We start from the raw sequence: 27,808 nt of genomic DNA, 5'->3' as shown, positions 1-27,808 counted from the left end.
GAACTGAGAATATGTGCAACAATACAGTGAGCAAAGTAAGAACAATGATGGGGTTGACAGAGAGTTTCAAATAACATCAGGTTTGAGGCAAGGAGGCGTCCTGTCACCACTACTATTCATAGCTGTCATGAATGATGTGCAATGTAGAGTGGTGGAACAACTTGGACAGGACCAGATGAAAGTCATGCTCTTTGCAGATGACCTCTGCATACGGGGAGAGAGCAGGGAACAAGTGCAATGGCAAGTTGATATATGGGCCAATGAATTTGGACTGGTTTTCAGTCAGGAGAAGAGTGAAGTAATGGTTCTAAATAGGAGTGGCGAGCTTGACAGATACATTACAATGGAAGGGAAAGAGCTAAAAATGGTTAACTTCAAGTATCTAGGAAGCACCATTACAAAGACTGGAGTGATAGACAAAGAAATAAGTAGAAGGATACAAGCGAGCGGGAATTTCTATAGGCAGACAAGAGATCTGATCTGGAACAGGAATATACCACTGAAGTGTAAGAAGGCTATATATCAGGCCTATTAAGTACCAATTCTGACGTATGCATCTGAAACTTGGACTATGAGGAAAAAGGATGAAAGCAGAATTCAGGGGGCAGAAATGAGATTTGTGAGCATAGTCGAAAAGACAAGACATAACAAAATCAGGAATGATGTGATTAGGAACAGAATTCAGGTTGAAAAACTCCAGGACAGGATTGAAAGGTCCCGTCTGAAATGGTTCGGACATGTAAAGAGGATGAAAGAGAGGCGTTTGCCAAGAATGTTTGATTTACAATTAAGGAACAAAAGACCAAGAATGAGATGGCAAGACATGATAAAGACATGTCATTAAGAGAGGAGGAAACTGGAGTGAAATCAAAGATAGAGAGAAGTACACGGACAGGGCATGGCAGCGAGGCTTCATACGTCGACCTGTGGAATAGCGGAACAATGACAGATGATGATGATTTATGTGGTGATGGTAAGCCAATAATTTTAACATGAATTCATAGTAAATTCCCATGTATGCCAATCCAAAAAGAAATGATATTTTCTATATCAAGGCAGAAGCTCTGATCCCACCTCTATTCAGAGAAAAATCATGGGTGCAAGCCCAGAAAGAAAGTAATTTTCCAGGACAAAAGCAAAGTTAATCAACAGAAATTAGCAAATGGGAAATAAAATGTATAATCAGGAGCACTAAGGTCCAGAAAATGTACTATCAGGAAATTGTACTGGTCCAGTAAACAATACACTGTCAGCAAATTGCACCATCAGGAATATTACTGTTGGCAAATAAAGAGGAACAGTACAACATTTAGTTGTCAAAAATTTTTATTTTTAAAACTTCAGTAAGGGATAAGTCCCAATGCTACTGAATGTAAGTGGTTTTACTGTAGTAAATATTATAAGATTGTCATAACTATTTTTTTTTTTTTTCTATATTCAGTTTAAAATTTTAGTGTTTTAATCTCACTTACTTTAGAAACTGACTCTTCGCTGTACTAGGATCTCCTACGATGCAAACATTGATATCACCTCTCAGCGTAGTGCCTTCCAATGTAGTTTTTGGAACCCCTCCAAATAGCATAAGTAAAATCCCCCTTTTTACTTCATCATTTCCTGAAAATTAACTACTGTCAAATTTCCTATACTCATGAAGGTGTCAAATAAGATCAGTTTAGTGATTTAAATTGTTCTACAGAGTGTATGTTGGCTGAATTTAGACTACTATTCAGAATTTGATAACTAATTCTAAATAATTAGAATATTTGGAATTAAACAGGTGAGAATTTAGACTTAGCCAGATGAACACTTTGCTCCTTATGAGGAGATATTTGATTTTGTAATAGTTAATGTATAGCGTGTTGAATTTCAGGTATGTTATAGCAAATATAATAATTCATGATTTATAACAAAACAAAAAAATGATTTAAAACAAAAAAAGAGCAAAAAGCAATGAATTTTATGCATGAACTGAGAAAATTTCATTTCTATGCATCCACCACATTGTCCATTCATTCCTTCAACCAGTACATGGCAAGAAATACAATATCCACTGCTTCAGCTACAATACAATGTATATGGATAGCCTAAGTCAGGGATGGCCAATGAGTCAATCACGGTTTTAATTTTAGTTGTTCACGACAAATTTTAAATGTACTGTATGTAAAAAATAGATTAGTCAAAATCTAAATGTTATGCACTCCACTGCATACGCTTTTTACAAATCCGTTGTACATGACTACTTTAAGTAAGCTCGTCGACTGAAAATTCAAGCAGTTATGTTGTGGAGAGCTTAGTGTATGTGTGAAATTCTTATTCAGCTTACTTAATATTAATAACTGGATAGTACTTAAACGTTAATTTAATACCCTTTGATTTAAAATGAATACTACGAAAAAGAGTAAAACGTATCATTTTCATCAAGAGTGGGAACTGGAATACTTTTTTGTAATGATAAAAGAAAAATGTTGCTCTTTGATTTGCAATATTTCCATGGATATAGCCAAAAAAGGAAATTTACAAAGGTACTCCATGGTAAATATCAATCGGATTTTCTGCCTAATAGTGACCTAAGGTCACTTTTAGGCAGAAAATTAATAACTGGATAGTACTTAAACGTTAAGTACTTTTTATGATTTTCTGCAATTAGGCAGAAAATCATAAATTAATATAACTTAAATCCAGATTATTCGCGCAACAAAATTTCTTCATGATACCTAATTTGCAATCTAAAGCAGTAACTGTAGCATCATTTAAAGTGAGTCATCTTGCAAAAAAATGAAAATCATTTTCTGATGGTCAATTCATCAAAGACACATTTTTAGAAAACATTCTCTTTTTGAAAATTTTAAGAACAAAAATGAAATTAAGTGCTCTTCATGATCTGCAGTTATCTTGAAAATACTGTGATGCGACGCATTGAAAAAATGAGTAAAAATGTGAGCGAACAATTGCGTGCTGATATTGCTAATTGTGTGTCCTTTTCTTTACAACTGGATGAATCTACAGACATCAGTGGTACAGCTCAATTGCTCGTTTTTATTCGTATAGTTTCCGATGATTCTGCCACTAGAGAAGAACTGCTGGGTATGGTTTCATTAAAAGAAAGAACTAGAGGTCTTGATATATTTAACGCATTCAAAAATTTAATTGCAAAAATTAAATTACCACTACTTATTCATTGTTATTGTATCAATAACAACAGATGGAGCTAAAGCTAGGGCATCTTAACGGATTCATTGCACTGTGCCAAAAGGAGGATGAACTCCCATATTTAAGTGACCACTGTATCATCCACCAACAAGTGTTAGCCAGCAAAAGATTAAATACTAAAAGTATTATGGACATCAGAGGACAATCTCTTCAAAGGAGACTTTTCAAAATGCAATTCGATGAAAAAGAACCAGATCTCATATTACACACCGATGTGAGGTTGTTGTTGTTGTTGTTATTTGGTTTTTAGCAGCATTAGCAACTAAGGCCATATTGCTCCGGGGATATGTGGTGGTCATTCCCTGACCTTTCCACATCCTCCGTATTTGGTGGGCACGGGCTCGAACCCCGGTCTAATCAAGAAGTGTGTGCTACACACTGCTGCTCCTGCCCACCTGGCTACGGAGGCGCCTACCGATGTGAGGTGGCTGAGTTGGAGTAAGTTTCTACAGCGATTTCAAAATTTGCTGAATGAAATTAAAAAATTTGTTGATCAAAGGGGAGATGATTATCAGCAGCTACAAGATACAGAGTGGTTGTGTGATCTGGCTTTTTTGGCAAATTTTACCAGTAAATTAAGTGATCTGAATTTGGAATTACAAGTAAAAAAGTAAAATGTGGGCAATATGATTAGTAGTATTTCTGCTAATAAATATCAATTTTTGGCAATGGCTAAGGATCTCAAAGAAAAAAAATTTGATCATTTTTAAAATATGCAAGATCATTTGCAAAAAATCCTGATTTTGAATTTAACAGTGAGAAATATGTTTCTGAAATTGAGAAAGTTGTGGACGATTTTGAAACCAGATTCAGTGATTTTAAAATAATTGAAGGCATTGTTCAATATATTTTTTATCCATTTAATGTTGACTTAGAAAGGAAACAAATTGCAGAAAAAAAAAAAAAATTGCTGAGATTTTTCACATGGAGAAAATATTACTTTGCGAAACGATATCTTCCTAAAAGCCAGATCATCAAAAAAAAAAAGATTTTTGGAAATGTTTGGCAAGAAAAGTACCCAAATATAAAAAAAATGCAGCGAACTTTTAAATTCCTGTTTTGGTTCCACATATCTATGTGACCGGCCTTTTTTGTATTTGAAACAAACAAAAATTAAGAATTGCTCTACTCTTACGGACTTGCATACAGAAGACTCTTTACGGTTGGCCTTATACAGTATATCCCTGATTCTGAAAGCTTAGCAGATGACATGAAAACATAAACTTCACATAAATTAAAAATTTAAATATGTATGAATTTAAAATAAGAATTCTGAATTGTATTGAATTTTAAAATTTATAAATAACATTTTTCAATATATGTTGATTAATTTTTTTAACCATGTACAATTAAATTCTCGATATAGTAGATCGTGGCACATTTTGAAGGAAAAAAGTAAACTGCATCACAAATTAAGTTGGCCACCCCTGGCCTAAGTGATATGTATAAAAATAAATAAATAATAACCACCAGATGTCTATTAGTCTGATTTTAATGAAATTTGGGAAGACTCAATAAATCGTTCCAAATGAGCCAAATATGAAAATCTAACCACTGGGAGTTGAGTTATTACATGTGGACAGACAGGGCAATAACAATTGTCAGATTTGTATTGATCCAGTTTTTGGCAAAATTTGGGAGGACTTTACAAATCTTTCTAATAGGCCCAAATATAAAATTTCATGAAAACCTATCACTGGGAGTCAAGTTATTACATGCAAATGGATGGACAAAGATATAATAATTGTTGGATTTCTACTGGTCCAATTTTAATGACATTTGGGAGGGCATCGCAAATCTTTCTGAAAGGTCCAAATATGAAGTTTCACAAAAATCCATCCACTAGGAGTTAAGTTATTACATGAAGATGAAAAAATAATAATAATAATAAATAAATAAATAATAATTGCCAGATTTCTATGGTCTGATTTTTATGAAATTTGGAATGGCTTGACATCTTTTTAAAAGGCCCAAATATTCTGTCATGGAGACAGAGGATTCCAAGAATAACAATTACATTAGAAACTACAAATAATACAAGTAATATAAAAAATAAAACACAAAATTACAAAAAATATATAGTTATGAAATTTCAGTTAAAATACATCATATACGGCACTTTCCTTATGCTACTACTACTACAAGAACAAAAACTATTCATTTTTGGCATCTCACTGAATGCACATTGACACACATGTTGGCATGTACCAAGTTGCTGAGGAAACTACGTTGTGTTATGCTCTGCAAGGCTAGAAGTTTCAAGATGAAATTCATTCAACCTGTGCAAGAGCAACATCGTTATCTCAGTATCTGAACAGAGAGCAACAAGAATATTTTAAGCATGCTATATTCTGTTAGGATTGAAAATTCTTCCAAAATTCTAGCTGCACAAATGACAGGAATTGTACTAACTGATGTTGAGTGGGTATTGGACATTACAATGTTATTCTTCTGCAGACAGGCACTTTGCCATAGGACACATAGCTCAGAATTCCCAATGTAGTGTTTGGAAAGGTTGTCCAGTGAAAGTCAACTCAACTTGAACAAAAGGGATATAACCAGGGCTCCCACTCACAAATTTTAAAAAAACTTAGATTGCAACTTAAATAAACCCAAAAAAAACCTAGTTTTCATCATATAGTATAGCAACACAAATAAGATAAAACTTACCATGCAAAAATATCTTTTATTTAATTGTAATCAGAATTTTCATCCCATTCAGTTCCCTCCACATTTATTTTTTGAAGTTCTTTCATTTTTTTCAAACGTCTTCGTATGTTTTATGACAAGTTCCTTGTATGACTTCTTTTACCAATTCTGATTTAGGTTTCCATGTATAGCAATTTTGATTAGATCTATTTATCGCCTGTTTTGCTATTAGTCGATTTTTCACAGTTTCTGGTTTAAGGGAGTTTGTGGCTTTTGTTTTTATATGGTTTACTTGGGAGAAGATTCTTTCTACGCTTGCCGAAGAGTGAGGTAAAATAGTTAGACTGGTCATAAAGTTAGATAAAATCTCATATTTAGAATTATTAAAGCCATCTTTTACATTACGTAACAGATACCAAAACTCAGGGATGGTTTTGTAAGAGAAATCTAAATCTTGATTTAAACGAAATGATCTCCATTCATCATCTAGAAGATCTAGTTTGTCTTCAGAAACAAGGTGAGGGAACTGCACATTGCTAAATGGAAAATTGGGGATGCCGAATTGGCACGATCATGTATCACTGCTGGGTCAAGAACATTGAGACTGGCGATAATTCCATCATCATTTAGAGGAAATCTTTTTCTGATTTCCATACAAAGTTCAACAAGAAATTTTAAACAATCATTTTTAAACCTGCTTTCACTGTCACCAAGTGGTGTTGAATTTAATAAGGCCATACAACGGCCTCCCAAATATATTTTATTCAGAGGCTTATGATTTATTGCATTGCTTGGATCAATTTCAACCAGCTTGCACGAAGTAATGACTTCTTCTTTTATGAAAAAACTAAGAATATTTTTATACTCAATTGAAACCATTGAATGAAGTAAGTGCAATCTGAAATGTTCAGATTGATTTGAAATACTGATATGAATATTGATTCAATATTCAGGCAGTTTATTTTCTCCAGTACATATCCTAAAAACAACAACATATGCTTAGTTCCTTTGGTGATCATGGTATTGTAAATATTCCCTGCACCATCGATTTTGTCAATTTTTGATTGAGACTGAAAATAAAGAACTAACGCATCCCACTGCTCAATAATAATTTTTATTACATTGCCATGGGATAACCAACGTGTTTGTGCTAATTTGGGGATTTTATGCGTAGCAGTATCTACAACGTCTTGAATCATTTTGAACTCGTTTAATCTTTTACTACTACGGGAAAAATAACAAGAGATATCTTTTATAAATATTTCTAGATATGATGGTAGTACCTTGACTGAATGACTAGCACATAATGCAAAAGAATGACAAACACATCCCATTATAAATACTGATGGTACATCCTTTTTTAGCAATGACTGGAACCCACTCTTAGTGGCACAATTATCACTTCTAAAGCCAACGAGATTACTTATTTGAATGTTTTTTTCTATGAAAAGATCTTTTACAGCTTGATAAAGCCCTTCTGAAGTACCATTTTCGACACAAACAGTGTCAAGTAACACATCTACAACATCAAGTTTTTGAATATCAAAATATCTAACAACTACAGCTAGAACTTGCGATAAAGATAAATCTGTACTTTCATCTATTATCATTGAAAACTTGTTGTTTCTGCATATGTTAGAAATGTATATTTTTTCATGATAGGCTATGCCATCTTGTATAAGATAAGAGACTTTAGTCGCCTTCATCTGAACTTGTTTTGCAATATTGCTATCATGAAATGCTTTCTTACATGCTTCTATAAGGTGATCACATTGTGCAAATGGAATATTATTCTCAGAAATGAGTGCAGCAATTGTTAACTCTGCTTTTGCTACTTCTTCATTCTCCGTAGGTTTACGTTTTGTGAAGAACGTGTCTAACGTTGAACTTGTCTTAGCAATATTTGCACTTTTTTTATGTTTAACTGTATTTTTATGCGCTAGTAACATCGATTTATTGGCATTCTTTAATTTTATTTCACAACAAATACAGTAAGATGCACCTTTTTCATTACTGTCTTCTTTCAACCAATCCTTTAATTCCGGATCTTCTAACCATTCGTTTCTAAAATTTTGAGTATACCACCGTTTACTCATCTTTCTCTGTGGAGAACAAGTTTCAGACATTGTGGGCAATTTGTGGGTATGGCTAATTAGCAGTTATCTTATTTAAAATGTTCTATAAAATAAAAAATAAATCACTAATCCATTAACATAAAATAGAAATAGCCACTACAATTTAAATTTATTATATCGCTGTATGTAGTACATGCATAAATGTAAAAATCACACCAAATAATGCAATAATATCACGAAAGACTGTGCAGTAAAGACCGCCTTCCGCCTGCTCAATAGGCTGCGCATACATGTTAGTAACACGAACATGTATGCTTACATGTATGAACATGTAAGCATAATTTCATAGTGTAGAACCCTGCGAAAACTTTGAAATCCTTTTACATTTGTAGTATTTTGTACAAGCACTTGAGATATTACAAATTATGATCAGTATTGTTAGAATATAAAATTAAGAAAATTGTAAACTGTTATTAAATGTATTAAATTTTATTGTATTTACAAGAAATAAAAATAAATTTTGACTTAAAATTAAAAATTACCAAAAAAAAACCCAGATAATGAGATATTTTTGTGAAAAAAACCTATCAACCCAGATGACAATCAAAAAACCCAGATCTGGGTGGAAAAACCCAGCAGTGGGAGCCCTGGATATAACAGGATTGGGAAATGGATGACTGTCCAGAAGATTACATCTATAGGATGAAAGCGAACTGTTCTCTAGTGGAGAGACTATGAATGTAGGATTAGGAATGATCAATGTGCTTTTTGTATTGTTATTGTTGCCTGAGATGTAGCTGTATTTCAAATTTACACTCCTTTCATATACCATTAACCGCTGCATAATCTTCTGTATTTGTCAAACACGCTAACCGTTAAACTGTTATTTTAATCTCGGAGCCGAAATATTTACCACACATATAACATGTGTCTAATGAATCCTCTGTACCACTTCTTCTGTATGGTAAGATGTATTATCAGTTTTTTTTATGCTTCAACCACCAAATTTTAATAATCAAGAGCACATTTTAACACAGCCACTACATGCAGCACCACTACGGCACATTTGTTCCTCTATGCAAGGTAACTGTTAAAAAATTTCCAATCAGCATATGGTTTTTTTATTTTCAATCACAGCTGTTTTATGTGGAAAAATCTAGTGAGCTTCCTTCTTACTTTCAGAGCAAGAATAAAAGTAATGGAAAACATGTGTAGGATGTTCATCAATGGCATAAGAGGATACCTGACTTAAACTTCAGTTCCCTATGCAGGGCATACATTGTTAAAAAAAAGTTTCCAAGCAATAGATTTTTAATTTGAATCAGAGCTGTTCTACATGAGAAAGTTGGGCATGCTTAATTTCTAGCATTGAATCTGGTTCTCCTTCCACATGTGTGGCCGTGTTCAAGGGCAAAATATTTATCAAAGATAGTAAAGGAGACCCAGCTCTTAGCTATTGTTCTTCTATGTGGAATATCCTCTTGGATCATTGGAAAAAAAATTTTAAGCAATATACACGAGCCTAATATTCCAACCAGAGATGTTTTGTTGTTTTTCGTCCAGAAAGTCAGCAGTACTTTTTGTGGCTGATATGACTGCATTAATATGGCAACAAATTTTGATCAATGGTCCAAAAAGATAATCCAATAATAATAAAAACAGAATTTATTGGGTAATGATAAAATAACATGAAATAATCGAACTTCAAGTAAGAAGTGGAAATGCTTTCTATGATGTAAACAAACTGCACTATAAATAATTCCTAGAATTTTGACTATTCCCTTTCATGTTCACACATGAGAAATTTTTAGGGATGAGAATGCTGGAAGTATATCAAATTCTAATAGGGAGCAGAATAATTTTGTGATAACTGAGAGGAAAGTAAAAGAAAAATTGTTGAAGTTAAATGTAAAAAGGCACTTGGGGTGGATGGGATCTATACAATTATATTAAGGTAGACAGCAAAAGAGATCAGCAAACCTTTAGCCATAATTATGAGAACATCCTTGGATTCAGGGTAGGCCCCTATGGAGATGCACAAATGCTTTCCCAATTCATAAAGGGGGGAGAGGGTAAAAGGGTAAAGTAATTAATTACAGACCTGTAAGCTTTGCTTCTGTTCCAGAGAAAATAATGGAGTCATCATTGAAAGAAGTAACGCAGGATCATCTGGACAGGAATGAAAAAGGTGATGGATGAAGTGAATAATTATAGACCTGTATGCTTGACTTCTGTTCCAGGAAAAATAAGAGTCACCTATTAAAGAAGTAATAGGACCATCTAGATAGGAATACAGTTATACCATAATCACATCATGGATTTATTAAGAAGCAATCTTGTCTGACCAATCTCATTGGATACTATTAAGTAACAAAGGATACAAAAAATAATTTTGACAACTTATACTTAGATTTCAGAAAAGCTTTTGATACTGTTGCACATAAAAACTGCCAAATCAGAGCAATGTGGCATTAGTGACAAGTTACTGCTAAAGTTAAAAGGGTGGTAGAGTGGCAAAAGGCAAAGAATGGTTATTAATGGGCACTGCTCCTGGGTTAATGCTTTAAGTGGAGTTACTCAGAGTTCAGTGCTGGGCCCACTGTTGTTTTCAATTATATACTACATTTCTCCTCAAGGGACACGGCTCCATCAACAACAAACTGGCATCCACGGGCATTACGGAGGATCCCAAATGTCACTCTGGAGTTAATGAGGATTGGGATCACCTTATGTACTTCTGTCCAACATATGAGGATCTTCAGTGCTGACTCATCACTCAAATTCAGGACAAACCACAAGGATATGAATTTTTATATGTCAACAAGGAGCACTACTATCAAGCCTTTTTCCCCACTTCGCCCAGGAATTATTCACCTGGAGATCACTACTTCCAAAGTTGCCACTTTTTTTTGATTTGGTAGTTGTTGGCGCATCGGCTTCTGTGGCCATATTGCACCTCCCAAGGTTTTTGCAGTACTTTGATCCAAGCCCGAGGCGGGAATCGAACCCGCAACCTTTGGGTTGCCGGGCAGGTACTTACCAAAATTGCCACCACAACCTGCCAATGCTTCCAGACTAGCTGAGACACCTACCTAGCCATTTTAGTTATGCTACTATCAGGAACAACCACACTACTTCAGTCAATTTGCATAATTCAAATTGCATAATGGCATCTACCTCATCACCTGCAGAATTTGTAACATTAAATATGTTGGACAAAATAGTAACAAATTACACTTAAGAATCAATCTACATAGATCAGATATCAATATTTTTGGCAAAAATATAAACAAAGACTTTCCAAACACAGTTTTTCTAATTTTTATACATCTGTTCTCTTACAAATTCATGATTACAACTTAAGGACAATACAAGAAGAAATATTTATGTTAAAACCCTTTATCCTTATGGTCTCAATAATAAATGCAATCATCAATTTATCTCCAATCATTTATCTGATACCTATGTCTACAACCAAGTTCAAATGGTTAAATATCTTTAAAAAAATAATTCTATTAAACGATCATATATAAAAATCTACAGGCCAAAAGAATAAATCCAAATTAAGCAGTTTCACTCTTGTACTACTTGAATGGGTTGTTCAACCTATTAATGTATTTTCTATCCATAGTCCACTTTTCAATATTGAACTTAGCATTCTTAAAGCCTTGTTTAAGTTTATTTCTTGCTACCATTTGAAATCTGGTCATCTTTTTCACCTTTTGAATGTCTGATTGAAGTAAATTTAGACTTAAATCTATTTCAATAATCAACAACAGGAATATTCTTTTCTTCTTATTAAATTCCAATTCAAACTTGTGGTCTTCTTAATATCAATAAATGTTTAAATTTTCACTATTCTTTACTTCCTACAGCCTGCCAGAACACTAAAATCAAAATTAGATATAAATATTCAAAACCTTTCAGCTTAATTGTCTTTAACTATAAATCTCTAGCTACCAATCTTAATGCTAATACTTCTGATTTATATAATTGCATTTCTAAGCATCAAAATTTCAAAGCTTTCATTGATCTCAACTTTGGACATATCATTACTAGAGGGCTAGATATTGTATCTCACTATCCCACCCCGAACTTAAAGAAATCCTTTTCTATGGCTTTAAGTTCAGGTTATCTCCTAAAATCAATTTTACCACTTACAAAAAAAAAAAAAAAAAAAAGATCTTTATCAGGATCTTTTAAATTTTTGCATCTCTATGTCCTATAAAAATAATATCCATGTTGAAACCTTCCATATGTGGTTCACTACCGTCTTTTCAGATCAATTTTCTAATGTATACACTCTACATATCTAAATAATGAACCCTTTAAGCATTAGAATTTGGCTAAAATTAAGGCTGAGTTGAAAGAGCTACATGAGCATTTTATTATTACTCCAGTTGATAAAGCTGCCAACAATTTTGTTTTCATTTCATCTGTAAAACCTTTTATGCAGATGTTTTAAAAAAAAGAACTGCAATCTAACAATACTTATAGCCCTGTTCTTTCATCACCTACTATCATTAATGAAAAAAAAAAAAAAAAAAATCACTGGCCATCAATAAGAAACTGAAAATCAATAATTACAGTTTTCCTTATATACATTTCATTTAAAATTTTCATAAAACTCCAGTCAGTTTCAGATTCATTACCTCATGTAAAAACAGCTATTCTCAATTACCAAGTAGAAAATTACAGCTATTACTACAACCTATCATGGACATTCTCCCAAACAATAAAATTATTCTCAATAATTCACCCATTTTAGATGCTTTGAGTACAAATAAGATGGTAAATATTAAAACCTTTGATCTTCACAGTCTTTTTACTATTATCAACCTCTCAAACTTAAAAATGTGCTAAAAGAAATGTATCAAAAGCAATTATTATAAATATATGCAATTAATTGCAGCTTAGCCTTTTGGAATAATTTGGTTAATCTCTTATCATTAAAAACTTTGTCTTTGATGGCAATTCTGTTTACCAGCAAATTAAAGGACCACTCATGGGCAGTCCTATATTAATCATTATTGCAAATTAATACTGGTTTGAAATCTCCTTTCCACAAGACATGTTACTTTTTAAATATGTAGATGATTCTTGATTTTAAGGAGTCCTTATGTGCTGTAATGTAATAACTAGATCGTATGTATAGCTTAGCTTAATTTTCAGCACTCACCTCATAGTAATCCGCTTAGCTGGTGGAGAGTTTTACCACATACATAGTGGTTATAGGATTCTAATAACTTACAGGGATTATGGGTTTAAAACTAAGTTATGGGCTATAAAAATTTTCCTAAGAAAGGAAAGTGCACCTTCCATTCTATGGTTGCCTAATTAAATTAAATTAAATGAAGAAAAAAAGGAAAATAGAAGCTAATAGCCGTGCACGAGCGACTTTCGAAATTCGTCCTCAGTTAGCTATAGTGGGGGGGGGGGGAGAGCGCGCTTGTGTTATATACAGGTTGGGTTCCCGAAATGCATTTCAGTGCACGTGGAAACTTAATACGTGCTAAATTCCAAATGGGGGAGAAATTGACGGGAATCTTTTTGTTTAACACGTTGAGTGATGTATGGCGCTTAAACCATTTGATAACAAGGGCTTCGTTTTCAAGGATTTTGTAGCTGGAATTTAATTTAACTACTGTGATGGCTGAATCGATGAGTGGGTTGTGATTTTGAGATTGGACGTGTTGTGTTAGTTCTGTACTTGCTGAATTAGTTTTGAAGCTATTAAAGTGGTAGTATGCACACGTGTTGGAACCATCACCACAGTTCATAATAACACTAATAACCCAAACAAAATTATTAACCACGTGAACAAGAATAAGATACATAAACCCCTTATCGCGCTCCCATATCATCAACAACACGCTAGAAGACTTCAACAGATTTTTAAAAATACAGATATCAATTTAATATTCACATCTTATAACAAATTAAGTTCCAAATTCAATTCATACAAGACAACACACAAGTACAAGACACAAGATCACAACAACATTATATATTTGATCAGATGCCAATCAGATTGCCAAGCATATTACATAGGCAGTACAACAGCAAGATTCGGGATATCAAAAATTTCCAACATGCATGCATACTACCACTTTAATAGCTTCAAAACTAATTCAGCAAGTACAGAACTAACACAACACGTCCAATCTCAAAATCACAACCCACTCATCGATTCAGCCATCACAGTAGTTAAATTAAATTCCAGCTACAAAATCCTTGAAAACGAAGCCCTCGTCATCGAATGGTTTAAGCACCATACATCACTCAACGTGTTAAACAAAAAGATTCCCGCCAATTTCTCCCCCATTTGGAATTTAGCACATATTAAGTTTTCACGTGCACTGAAATGCATTTCAGGAACCCAACACGTATATAACACAAGCGCGCTCTCTTCCTCCCCCCCACTATAGCTAACTGAGGACGAATTTCGAAAGTTGCTCATGCGTGGCTATTAGCTTCTATTTTTCTTTTTTTCTTCATTTAATTTAATTTAATTAGACAACCATAGAATGGAAGGTGCACTTTCCTTTCTTAGGAAAATTTTTATAGTCCATAACTTAGTTTTAAATCCATAATCCCTGTAAGTTATTAGAATCCTATAACCACTATGTATGTGGTAAAACTCTCCACCAGCTAAGCGGATAACTATGAGGTGAGTGCTGAAAATTAAGCTAAGCTAAGCTATACATACGATCTAGATATGTAGATGATCTATGTGTACTCAATTATCCTAATTTTATTCAAAATTTTGGTCATATGTATCCATAGGAACTCACCCTAGAAAAAATTAATTCTTGCAACCAAATTGCCACTTATCTGGACCTTAATATTCATATTGATAATGGACATTATATTATTAATCTTTACAATAAATGTGATGCTTTTACTTTTGAGGTGATCAGTTTCTCTCATTGGTTCTCTAATATCTCTCAAAATGTTCATGCTAATACCATCCTCTCCCAATGCAAAGAATTTTTATCATTTGAAAATAATTATAATTTGGCTGTTTCTAACCCGAGAATACTCTGAGATCCAATCTTCCTTACACTTCAAGGGTGCAGCTCTAAAACGGTGTTCCCAGGGAGGCCACTAGTTAGTACACTGGAGCAAAACTATTGGTAACTCTTTATGAGGCTTCGGGATCAGCTAGTGTATAATCTTGCTACCTCTACTCTGCCAGATAGTAACTGGAGGGAGTCAGAGTAGTGTGTATGCGTGGATCATTGTCAAGAGCACATTATGTCAAAGATCTGGGTATATTCTTACCATGTGTATGCCATATCCAAAAATTTCGTTACTTCATACAGCATGTCCCCGCCCCCAAATTTTCTTACTATTGAATACACCATGAATTGTCAAACTAATTGAGTAATCTTATCTATGAAAAGATCTAAACCTCCCAAACACTTCCTAGTTCATTTCACAAATATACGTGGTCTCAATTCTAATCTCAACGATGTCCATTTCCACTTGCATTCTGCCAAACCCCATGTACATTTTCTGACAGAATCTCAGTTATAAGTTGACTCAAGTGCTGCTCATCTCAGTTGCCCAAATTATTCGCTGTATGATTCCTTTCGCCTCAAAGGTGGTACTTGTGCATATGTCCATTCTGACATTCCCTGTCAGAGACTTGGTAATTTGAAATCTCCTCTTTTCAATTTTCTCTGGCTTAAAATTTCTCTACCTCATTGTGTCAAATTCATCTGTTGTCTCTACCGTTCTCTCAACTCCACTAATCATTTAGAGCTCTTTGACTTCCTCTTTGCAACTTGACTTTCTCCAGTCCAACTTTCCTAACAGTGAGGTAATTTTCCTTGGTGATTTTAATGTTCACAACTCCAGCTGGTTTCCGTTTTCTAGTCACACCCACCCAGCTGGTCGAGATGCTGAGCCTTTTGCAATTACTAATGACCTTAGTCATTTACAAGATTGTTCATTTTCCTACAAGGATACGGGACAATCCTAACCATACAGCCAACATGCTTGATCTTTTTCTCGCAAACAACCCTTCTAAGTACACGGTTGAAGTGAGTGGTCCTTTAGGCACCTCAGATCACAACTTTGTGATTGTCTCTTCTCCAATGGAACCTTTATCTCATGGCTATTCCCAACCTTGTATTGTTTGGCATTACAAGAATGCAAAATGGGATGACCCGAGAGATTTCTTTTCCTTGGTCGGATTACTGTTTCAAAACTTCTGATGTCAATGTTTGCTCAGAACGTGTCAGTGAAATTATTCTTGTAGGAATGGAATCCTTTATTCCACACTCCACTTTAAAATCTCATCCTTTATCGAAACCTTGGTTTTCTAATAAATATGCTAAGGCTGTTCAAGAGAAGAACGCTGCATATCATAATTGGCTTGTTTCCAATTCTTCAATTTCATTTTCTGCCTACACCAAAGGTCAAAACAATTGTAAAGCAGTTATTAATCAGTCCAAACTAGATTTTGAAGAGGCTAAGAGTAGAAAACTTGCTTCTTGCCCTAATGGTAGCCGAGCATTCTGGTCTCTTGCTAAAGCTATTGGCGGCAACTTTTGCCCATCTCTGCTCCCACTTCTGTCAAAACCAGATGGTTCTGTTGTCACTTCAGCCAAGGATAAAGCTGACCTGCTGGCATCCCATTTTTCTTCCACCTCATGTATTAATGTTCTTGGTAAAACACCTCCCACCATTCCCAACATGCTCCACTCAATGCCTCCTGTGGTCTTCCGTCAAAAGGATATCAGAAGGATTTTGACGAATACTGATGCTAAGAAAGCTCCAGGTCCTGATGGTATTTCTCCACTTGTTTTCAAAACTTGTGCTCCTGTTTGCCGCCTCTTTTTTCACTTTCTTATTCCAAAGGTGTTTTTCCTTCTGCTTAGAAATTTGTTCATATCCAGCCAGTTCCTAAAAAGGAACTGGCTGACAAATCCCTCCCATCCAATTATCGTCCCATTGCAATTACTTCTACTCGTTCTAAAGTAATAGAGAGATAAATCAACTGCCAACTCTTAAACTACCTAGAAACCTTCCATCTGATCAATGATTGCCAGATGGATTCTGTCAGTATCGATCCACTGTTGATATTCTGGCTTATGTTACCCATTTATGGACTAATTCAATGGAAAAGTTCGGTGAAACACAAGCAGTTGTTCTTGACATCTCAAAGGCTTTCAATTGTGTTTGGCGTAAAGGTCTTCTAAACAAGCTTCTATCTTATGGTTTGCCAACTGTTTTTTTGTAATTGGTTATGCAGTTTTCTCTCTGATCAGTCGCTGAGGGTGATGGTAGATGGATCTCTCTTCTAACTTCTCCACTAATGCTGGTGTCTCCCAAGGTTCAGTTCTTTCCCCCACTCTTTTCCTTTTGCTTATTAATGACCTTCTTTCATTGACCAGAAATCCTATCCATAGTTTTGCCGATGACAGCACATTGCATTCCACTTTCCATTTTGAGAAACCTTGCCCTTCTCAATCAGCTTCAACTTCTCGAATATCCGCTACCAATTCCAGGTAATTCTCCAGTGGGGCAAAGACAACTCAGTTGATTTCAATCCTTCTAAAATTCAGTCTTCTCTTATATCTCGCAAAAAGGATTCTTCTGCTCCTATGCTTATCTTTGGTGACACTCCGATTTCTAGGCAAAATGATATATCTCTTTTAGGGATTACCCTGACTTCTAATCTCTTGGCACAAGCACATTACAAATATTGCTTCCTCTGCATCTAAAAAACTTGGTTTTCTCTTTTGCTCTCGGCGTTACTTTTCTTCCAAACAGCTGTTCACTCTGTACAAATCGCAAATCCGCCCTACTATGGAATATTGTTCCCCACATCTGGTGCAGTGCCCCCAAAACCTCTCTCAGGCTTCTAGATTCCATTCAGAAGAGGACAGTTAGATTAATTAATAATTCATATCTAACAGTGCTTCTCCACTCGCTGTCTCGTAGACGTTCTGTTTCTGCTGCATGCATCTTCTACAGATATTTCAATGGGCACTGTTCTTCTGAATTGGCTTCTATAATTACCACTCTCTCTTTCAAAACAGTCCGAACACGTGCCGCAACCAGCCAACATCCATTTACTGTCCAACTTCAAACTCACAGAACCAACTTTTCATCTTCCTTGTTTATTCATTCAACTGCCATTTTCTTGAACAACCTTCCTTCATTTGTATTTCCTGAAAATTGCAGTCTACAGAAGTTCAAGTTTAATGTCAACAAATATCTTCTTTCGTCTTCTCAACCTCCAACCCAACCATGGTTCTAAGTACTATAGGTTCTAATACCTCTCGTGTTTGGGGTTTTCTTAAAATATATATATATTAAACTCATTGGAAACTTTTTTCTCTTATCATGATTGAGGTTTCATTTTCTTAAAGCTCTTAATATCATTAATTATAAAAAAAATGTTTAAAAATCATATTGAACTACAGCAGATTTTCAATTACTAAAATTCTTTTCTCTCACACCACATTGATCTATTGTAGATTACATCTCTGTTAATATTTATTTATTATTATTCATTACTTGGTGTTTCATTTATTTCTCATTTTCCAGGCCTGTATATAGCATATGATTATGCATGATGATTAATTATACTATGTAGGTATTTTTTAGTTTAGTTTTAATTTACTTTTTTGTTCTCTCTTTTCACATTTGATTTGATCTTCACAGTGTTGTATTTTCTTATTGAAATTTGTGATTCACATGCTCAGAATTCTGTTCAAGGTCCTACTTTAGGAACAGGATTTGCAAACCTGAATCACCTGAGCAAATCTATTTAACTTCATTTCCTTATATTTTTGACCCCTCATTTCTTCATCTTATTTCCTGCAAAGCCATTAGATTCTTGAATGCTTACAGGTTGATATTCCCTTCCTATTATATCTTTTTTAAACTTTGCGAAGTTTTACATCCTTTATTTATCACTACTTTGTTAGTCATTCCCTTTAAGTATGCTGGGTGTACATATCATGAAATTAACTGCTCACTTTCCCTTCCCCATGCTAAATGTCACTAGTCTACTACTTTAACTCCAAAGTTGCTAGAATTTACATATGATTTTCTTTTTTGCACTTTTAGTTCTTTAAATGCATTTTCTCTTTTCACCTCTAACCATTTTCACCCCCCCTCCTTTGCTGTTCTACTAGATGTTGCTATGTGAGGACTATATATTCCAGTTGCACTTTGTTTACATTTCTTTAGTGACCTCACTTACACCTTTTACTTTTGCCTTTCACATGGCCAGCTCCACTTTCACCGAGCTCCATCATTGTGTGTTTTTCATCTGTGGCGAGTTACTTTTCCATTTCTTCATGTCCTCTATAGAACTAATTATACAATATATGCCAATGCATTACTTTTTCCATCCTTTTTTCACAACTGTCAGTTAACTTTTTCACTTTTGGTATAAAATTTTTTCAATTTTTTTTTTTTTATGAAAATTCAAAGTCATCATAGTTTTCAACATTTTTGGCTTATATATTATATCAGAAACAGAGACAAGCTTAATATTATTTTTTGTACATACAATTTCAGCAATTGGTTCTTGAAAAAGATGCTGAGATTGTACATTGTGTAACAATATCCAGTTTTCTTTAAATACTTTATCATTTAGTAATATATAAAATATATATTTATATACTTTTTTATGTTGTTGTTTTATTACATGTACCATTCTCACTCCATCTCTTCTCTTGTCTTTTTCTTACTATTCCTCATTATCTTCCTTCTATTTTTCTTATTCCCATTTGATATCTACTCTTTGCTAATCTACATTCCTTTCCTCATTATCTTTCTCTTTTACTGATCTCTTCCTATTCTCACTCCCTCATTTCTACTGTTTCTCCACCTAATGAGTTCTTAACTAATCTTATCCCTTTGTTTACTCAGTGAGCTCCCTCTTGCTATTCTTGTCTTAATTTTTATTATTATTCCCTCTTTTGTTCCTTCACTTTCACTTCCTTCTTACCTTCCCCCCTTTTCAACCAATCTTCTCTCTCTCTCTCTCTCTCTCTCTCTCTCTCTCTCTCTCTCTCTCTCTCTCTCTCTCTCTCTCTGTCTTGTTTCTCTTGTTCTTTTATTTCTATTATTTTCAATCTCATTCCCTTTTATCTTTCTCTTTTACTATTTTTGTCTACTAATCTTTTCCTAACCTTACTCTCATTATCTTTCTATTCTCTCCACTCTTCCTTCTATCTTCATTCCTCTGCCCTTAAAACTATATATATAAAATGGAAACTTACCATGAACAGTAGGAAAGAGACTAGAAATAAGGTTGTGGTATAAGTTTTTATCTTGACTCATTTCATATATCTTTTCCCATTCCTGTGGTGTCATTTGTTTTTTTAATGTTTCTGCTGTCATATCTTCTGATTCTAGTTCCCTACCACCAAACTAGAAAAATAAAATAAGAATAAATAAGCAAGCAAAGTAAAAAAAAAAAAAAAGTAAACAATATTATTATAAATGAAATTTTAAGAGAAATTTAGTTACAGCAATATATAAGAGTAATAAAAATCAAATTATCAAATGCAAACATACTGAGAGAGAAAGAAAACAAGTTAAGGCAGTGGTTTTCAACGAAGGTGCCACAAAATTTGAGGTTAAAGTTACTTAAACTTAATAGAGGTACAGTACTAAATAAACAGATATATATATATTAGTACAGTCAGTCCTCGTATAACGTGTTTGCACTACACGAATTCGATCATACACGATTTATAAATAGGGGAACGATATCATATATAACACGAACCAAATTCGCTTATGCACGATTTGCCTCTGTGTAACGCAGAATCACCCCAACTGAACACAACACGATAGGAATGAAGAGAAGATTCTGAAAATATATTTATGTTTTTTTTATATCAGTGAAGGGGAAACATATTTCACCATAATAAGGTAAAAACCCACACAATTCCAGCTATCGGTATTATCGCAAATGCAATTAGATCGAGTTTACTACCAGTTTATAACAGATTCCACTAGCAGAAACGCAACTGGAAATTGTTTTTATTGTTTTATGGTAGTAACCCCCAGAAATGTGCTTTAGTAAAATGTGAGGCGATAATAGTGTATCTCTGCCTTTACGGTGTTGTTTATTCAGTTGCTACACACGCGCGTAGTTTTGTTTATGTGTATCAAGTGTGCCTCCACATTTTGTAATTGTGCTTTATTCCCTAAAAATGAGTAAAATACTTAAAAGGTGTGAAAAGGAAGCATCCTGGTGCAGACACTGCAGATTCAGAGAGAAAAAGAAAAGCAATATCGATAAACAGAGGCAGACTGGGTCAAAAATTCTTACCCGGGAAAATTTGTAGTGGCCTCATACTATGGTTTATGGCCAAAATCACACCGGCCTCCGGCCCACCGGAGATTCCCCGGTAAGGTTTATGGCCAGTTCACCTCTGTCGATAGAGAAAAAATATGAAATTGTGAAACGCTTTGAGCGAAATGACCATGTGATATTGCACGTGCTACAGGCCTAACGCTGAGGCAACGCTGAGAATTAGAAAGATGCATAAAAACAACTTTCATAGCAGGAACAATTCAAAGTGTAATTAAAATCTATTAGATTAAGACACAAAGAAGTGGAAGAGATGGAACGGCTGTCATCTGTTTTGATAGAAAATCAAACAAAAAACAAGTTTGCTTACGATAAAAACAAAAGCATTAGTAATATTTTGTTACATAATAGTCATAATAAAATACGTATTTTATTACAATAATTTATTGTTTTTGGTAATGTTTTGGTTACAAACGTGTGTTCAAACCTTGGGTGGTCGACACCTAACCCTATTTTTCCCATAGGGCCTGTTGTTTATATCGCACGATTTTGCACTGCACGAGGGTTTTTAGGAACATAACTATCGTGCTATACGAGGACTGGCTGTATTAGTATTAGTAATGGCCGCATGGTGCAAGAAAGCCTATGGCTTATGCTGCACCAGCCAAAAAAAAAAAAAAAAAACCCCAAATAAAACAATGATAAAAAATAAATAAATAAATTAAAATAAATAAATAATAATAATTAATAAAAGAAAAGGAAATTAAACCTATCATCCTATGCGCTTCCCTCACCCGAAGGTACTATCCATATGACCTTTGAATTTCCTCAAACTGTCAGCCTCTACCACCCATGTAGGCAACTTATTCCAGCAATTTATAACTCGCTAGCTAAAATAAAACTCCCTGCAGTCCAATCTAAACATTTCTCCCCGTAACTTAAATTTATGTCCCCTAGTTCTAGCATCATTTATAATCTTATATATATCATACATACTTATATATATTATATAAGTATGTATGAATAGATATATTAGATAAAGTATGCATAGACTGTCATACCTGACGTTAATTTTTCATCAACTGAAACCTTTTTCATCCACTGTACTTTTTATTTTAAAATTACATTTAATAAATATATATATTTGTATTTATTTAATATGCATGTTGTTACAAAAAGCAGTCAATGTCTGGCTATTTAGCTATTGCGAGGCGAAGTTAGAAAAGTACTTAGGATAGTAATAGACATGTTGCACTAATAGCTCAGAGTGTTGAAGAATTTTCGGGGTAGGAAAGTGAAAAGAATATAAAGCTGGTGCAAGTTCCTGTCCGTATTAGTAACGCCCATGAACTGGGGTAGGTTTTTTTTTTTTTTTTTTTATGTAAACTGCAAACACGAGAGGTATTAGAACCTATAGTACTTAGAACCATGGTTGGGTTGGAGGTTGAGAAGACGAAAGAAGATATTTGTTGACATTAAATTTGAACTTCTGTAGACTGCAATTTTCAGGAAATACAAATGAAGGAAGGTTGTTCAAGAAAATGGCAGTTGAATGAATAAACAAGGAAGATGAAAAGTTGGTTCTGTGAGTTTGAAGTTGGACAGTAAATGGATGTTGGCTGGTGGCGGCATGTGTTCGGACTGTTTTGAAAGAGAGTGGTAATTATAGAAGCCAATTCAGAAGAACAGTGCCCACTGAAATATCTGTAGAAGATGCATGCAGCAGAAACAGAACGTCTATGAGACAGCGAGTGGAGAGACACTGTTAGAGATGAATCATTAATTAACCTAACTATCCTCTTCTGAACAGAATCAAGAAGCCTGAGAGAGGTATTGGGGGCACCACCTCAGATATGGGAACAATATTCCATGGCAGGGCGGATTTGCGATTTGTACAGAGTAAACAGCTGTTTGGAAGAAAAGTAACACCAAGAGCGAAAGAGAAAACCAAGTTTTTTAGATGTAGAGGAAGCAATATTTGTAATGTGCTTGTGCCAAGAGAGATTAGAAGTCAGGGAAATCCTAAAAAGAGATATATCATTTTGCCTAGAAATCAGAGTGTCAACAAATGAGATATTTGCGAGATATAAAACAAGACTGAGTTTTAGAAGGATTGAAATCAACTAAGTTGTCTTTGCTCCACTGGAAAATTACTTGGAGATAGGCATATAAGAAATTGGTATCAGATTTTCGAGAAGTTGAAGCTGATTGAGCAGGGCAAGGTTTCTCAAACTGGAAAGTGGAATGCAATGTGCCATCATCGGAAAAACTATGGATAGGATTTCTAGTCAATGTAAGAAGGTTATTAATATACAAGAGGAAAAGATTGGGGGAAAGAACTGAACCTTGGGGGACACCAGCATTAGTGGAGAAGTTGGTGCCTCTGTAGACATGTGGGCAGAAGCAGCAGTGTGTAGCATACGCTTCTTGATTAGACCGGGGTTTGAGCCCGTGACCACCAAATACGGAGGATGCGGAAAGGTCAGGGAATGACCACCGCATATCCCCGGAGCAATATGGCCTTAGTTGCTAATGCTCCTAAAAACCAAATAACAAATAACAATCAGTGCAGAAGTTAGAAGACAGAAAGCCATCTACCATCACCCTCAGGGAGCGATCAGAGAGAAAACTGGATAACCAATTACAAAAAACAGTTGGCAAACCATAAGATGGAAGAAGCTTGTTTAGAAGACTTTCATGCCAGGTTGTGTGCGTCTCTCCTCCATTTGGCTTAATGACTCCAGGTAACGCTTTCTTCTGTTTTTACTTTTGGTTTCAGTTTGCCTTTCTTCTTTACAAGCCTATGGTATTAACACCCATTTTTACTAATGCTTACAAATACCAGAGCTCTTTCTTTAAGGTTGGGCCTTACACACCCAGTAAGTTCAGTAATTTCATTGACTTTTTCTACACTTTTTATCTTTTCACTTTCTTTTTCTATCTTTTTCCCATTCATAAAACTATTAGTGTAATACAAGGGTGATACGAACACTCCGACTATCCTTCATCCTATCGCTACTTTCGCCTTCTTTTAATACTTTTTCTCCCTTTCCCCATCCTCAAGAATGTTTACCCTTCCTTATACCACTTGCTTGGCCACACTTTTTAATCAAATTATGGTGCACACCTTTGTATATTTGTATTATAAATACAAACTAAAACTAAAACTTTATTAACTTAAATTTTTACACTGCATATAACCGCATGGTACACACCTTTGTATATTTGTATTACTTTACTTTCTTTTACTTTATTTACTTATTTTTTTACGCTATGTAGGGACTACCTTGTCTGATAGTATTAAGATAGGGGCTGCATATTTGCTTTTCCCTTTTCTTGTACTATAGACAAGTTTGGAAACAGTGTCTGATACATAGACAGGAGTAATCCCCTGATGAAATGCCTGGCCATGTATCATTTTTTCTTTTACTGTACTCAGATTCTGCATATTTGCCATCCCTATATTCATTCAACCTTCTTTCCAAAAATTGCCCTTCCATATCTAAATACAGTGATATCTCTTTATTATTTATTTGGTAATTTGTAATTTTTCGTATATTGTTTTCTTCCATAGTCCCATTTCATTATTGCACTAGGTTTTTTAAAATTCTTTCACTTTTTCACTACTACTTTACTTCCTTTTTCTACTTTCCTTTAAACCTCTTTTAGTTCAGGCACTCTGTGTACTTCTCTTTTCCATCTTTTCAGACTCTACACTTTATGTTACAAACTACACATTTATATATATATATATATATATGGAGAAAGAGAGAATCAGATCTCACAGGCAGAAAATTGAATAGAGTTGCCATAAAATAAAATAAATTACTTAAGGGTGCCATTATTAAAAAAGGGTCAAAACCACTGAGTTAAGGCACGAGAAAAATCATCACTACAACTTAACACTGAATATATGCAAATTTTATAATTTGGAAAATTTTTGCATATTCTACATTTACCCTTGGATTTGTAGGTGTAACAGAGCATCCTAAGAAAGCCATTCTATAAGAAAGATCTCTAACTCCTAGAGCTTTCAGTCCTCGAATCCCCTCTGTTTCAAACCCTTCCATTCCTTTATGACGGGCACTGCTTTCAGTACGAAGGCCTAAAGTAAGTTAAGAATATATCAAATATTAAATGGCTAATTTTTCAGAAATTTTTCCAAATGTGTGTAATGTATTCTAATAAATAGATATTTATGCTTATTTATCATAAAATAATTTCTAATGTAAGAAAAAGAAAAATATTTCAAAGAAAAAAGTATTTAGTTTTACTTCTCAGTTTGACAACTAAAATTCAGCCAATATAAAATCTCACTACTTTTTCAATTAAAATAACTGTAAAATAAGCTGAGAGCCTTTCTTAATATGAAATAAATATAATTTCAAAATTAATCTTCTTCCCTCAAATATAATTTGAGGCTTTTGAATACGCTACCTTTCAGCATTCAATTTTTACAGCACTGCAGTAGCGTATGAAACTTTCAAGTAGCAATCAAAAAAAAAAAAAGGAATTAACAAACAAAATAAAATAATGTAAACCCCCATTCTGCAAATTTATACAATTAGTTATTGAAAACACTGTTGTGAACACACAATTAAGTAATGCACAGTACAACTGTCTTGTCATGTACTCAACCACATGATGATTACAATTTATTAATATGCGACAATAAAAGCATGATATTCCACCAAGAAAATGCCCCCCATCCTCATCTAATTTACCATCACAATAAACAGGTCTAGGTATAGAATTAATACCCAGACAAGAGAAAATGAGAAAAATAATGTTTTGTAATATTTTAACTGCAATCTTCATTAAATTTAAAACAGTCTGATTAAAAAGCAGAATTCTTGCATTCTATGTTGGGAAAGATGAGGGTGGAAAACTGTTTTCCAAAGAAATGAAGTTATGATAAATTAACTAAATAAATAAACCACTATATAAAATAGCTAAATAAATTAACCACTGAATATTAAACTTTAACTTTTTTAAAAGAAAAAGAAATTATGTAAATATGCAATACAGTGCTTTTATTTTTAAAATACTCTTTGCAGACTAATATAATTATTTCAATTCAGATGCCTAAAATACTAAAAAAAAAAAAGTAAAAAAAAAAAAAAAGGATATTCAGATTTTACTAGTCTGAGTTATGTATGCAGAATTTTGAAAATATTCTTTGTATATGTGGGCTGCATCATCCATTTATACATTCATGCTAATAGGTCAGTGTATACTCAGAAAGCCAAAGGTGTTAAAAGTACTGTAATTGTGTTGTGTGCTAGAGTAGACCACCAATGTATGAATCAACATAGGCATGGGTTAAGGTGTGGCATTCACAGTCCATAAAGAAATGGCCATACCTCTATAATATTGGAGGATACTAGTTGTAGATGATTTTCATTACTTGATTATGACACTGCCACATTTACCAGAAGCCTGAAGTAGCCATTAAAAACAGATGAAACTTAGAACTAAGTTTGAACTTTTCCTTTCCTTTTACCAATCCTTCTAACCATGTAATACAGTTATTTTTAAAAGTACTTTTATTTTTAAAAGTAGCATGACAAGATCCAATATCTCTTACATTTCAAATATACCGCTTTAAATGGATCTGGTAACACTTTAGAAATCTGCCAGGTCAGCTAATGAATAATCCAGTGACAAACCATGACTGAAAGGAGTTTAAGTTGTGGTATGTAGGAAATTTTGACTTTTCAGTAAACACGATAAAGGTATTTCAAAAGATTAGAATAAAGCATATCACAACTGGCATTAAAATCCCAAGGTTCCTTTACTGCCTCCATTAAGATCACAACAGTGCAAATAGTTTTAACAACTCTAAAATGGATTTTGTAAAGTTCAAGAGTAAAACAAATTTACATCCTTATATCCAAATGAAGTCACCCTTTCTCATATCTTATTATATCCAATTATTACAATTCCTGTAGTTACTTCACTTCTGTTTTGAATTCAGCTTATTGCAACCTTACAAAAAAAAATAAACAAATAAAATAAAGCTGGTGGGTTGCTAATGCTAGTAAAAAAAGTAAGTTGCTAATACTAGCAACCTACGTTTTTTTCTTTTTTTCTTTTTTTGTTCTTGGAAAATCTCCATCAGCCCTCAGATAAACACATCATATTATGGCAGCATTTCTCTTGTACAGGAATCCCTCTATTAGCGCGAAACTCTAATTAGTGCGGTTTATATTTAGCTACCAATTTTCGATTAGCGCGGTATTTTGGCTTGGCTAAAGTATGCATAACATTAGAGAACATTATAGGAACACATTACTTGTTTTCTTAGTGAGCACACAGCTCTGTTCACAAAAGGGAGTTACTGTTTATTTCACGTCGTGTCATACCTTCTCCACCGAGAAATAAACAAACAAGAATACAAGATACAGTGTGGGAAGCTAGTTTGTTTTTCTACCATAAGAAAATAAAAAGAAACGGATTATTTCAAACATGTATTATTACAACAATTGAAATATTTTTTAACATTATGCACTCTGAAGGACAACACCGGCCACACCGCATTTATTACATACACTTTATCAGTTGCTTTCAGTTGTTCTTG

General features: G+C 34.0%; 1 protein-coding gene across 1 annotated transcript in view; it reads right to left on the bottom strand.

The window, feature by feature from the left end:
• The window catches only part of Mcm6 (minichromosome maintenance 6), a 144,174-nt gene that overhangs the window by 78,165 nt on the left and 38,201 nt on the right, over positions 1–27,808 (bottom strand). The window contains exons 7-9 of the mRNA XM_090388414.1: positions 25,188–25,333; positions 20,186–20,336; positions 1,473–1,614 (exon numbers count right to left, since the gene is read on the bottom strand). Coding sequence (XP_090244540.1) covers positions 1,473–1,614; positions 20,186–20,336; positions 25,188–25,333 — 439 coding nt within the window. The remainder of the gene's footprint in view (positions 1–1,472; positions 1,615–20,185; positions 20,337–25,187; positions 25,334–27,808) is intronic.

Source organism: Mastigoproctus giganteus, chromosome 14 (genome assembly GCF_048544385.1).
Source record: "Mastigoproctus giganteus isolate SK-2022 chromosome 14, ASM4854438v1, whole genome shotgun sequence".
NCBI classification, from domain to species: Eukaryota; Metazoa; Arthropoda; class Arachnida; order Uropygi; family Thelyphonidae; genus Mastigoproctus; species Mastigoproctus giganteus.
This window is presented reverse-complemented; position numbering and strand designations above follow the sequence as displayed.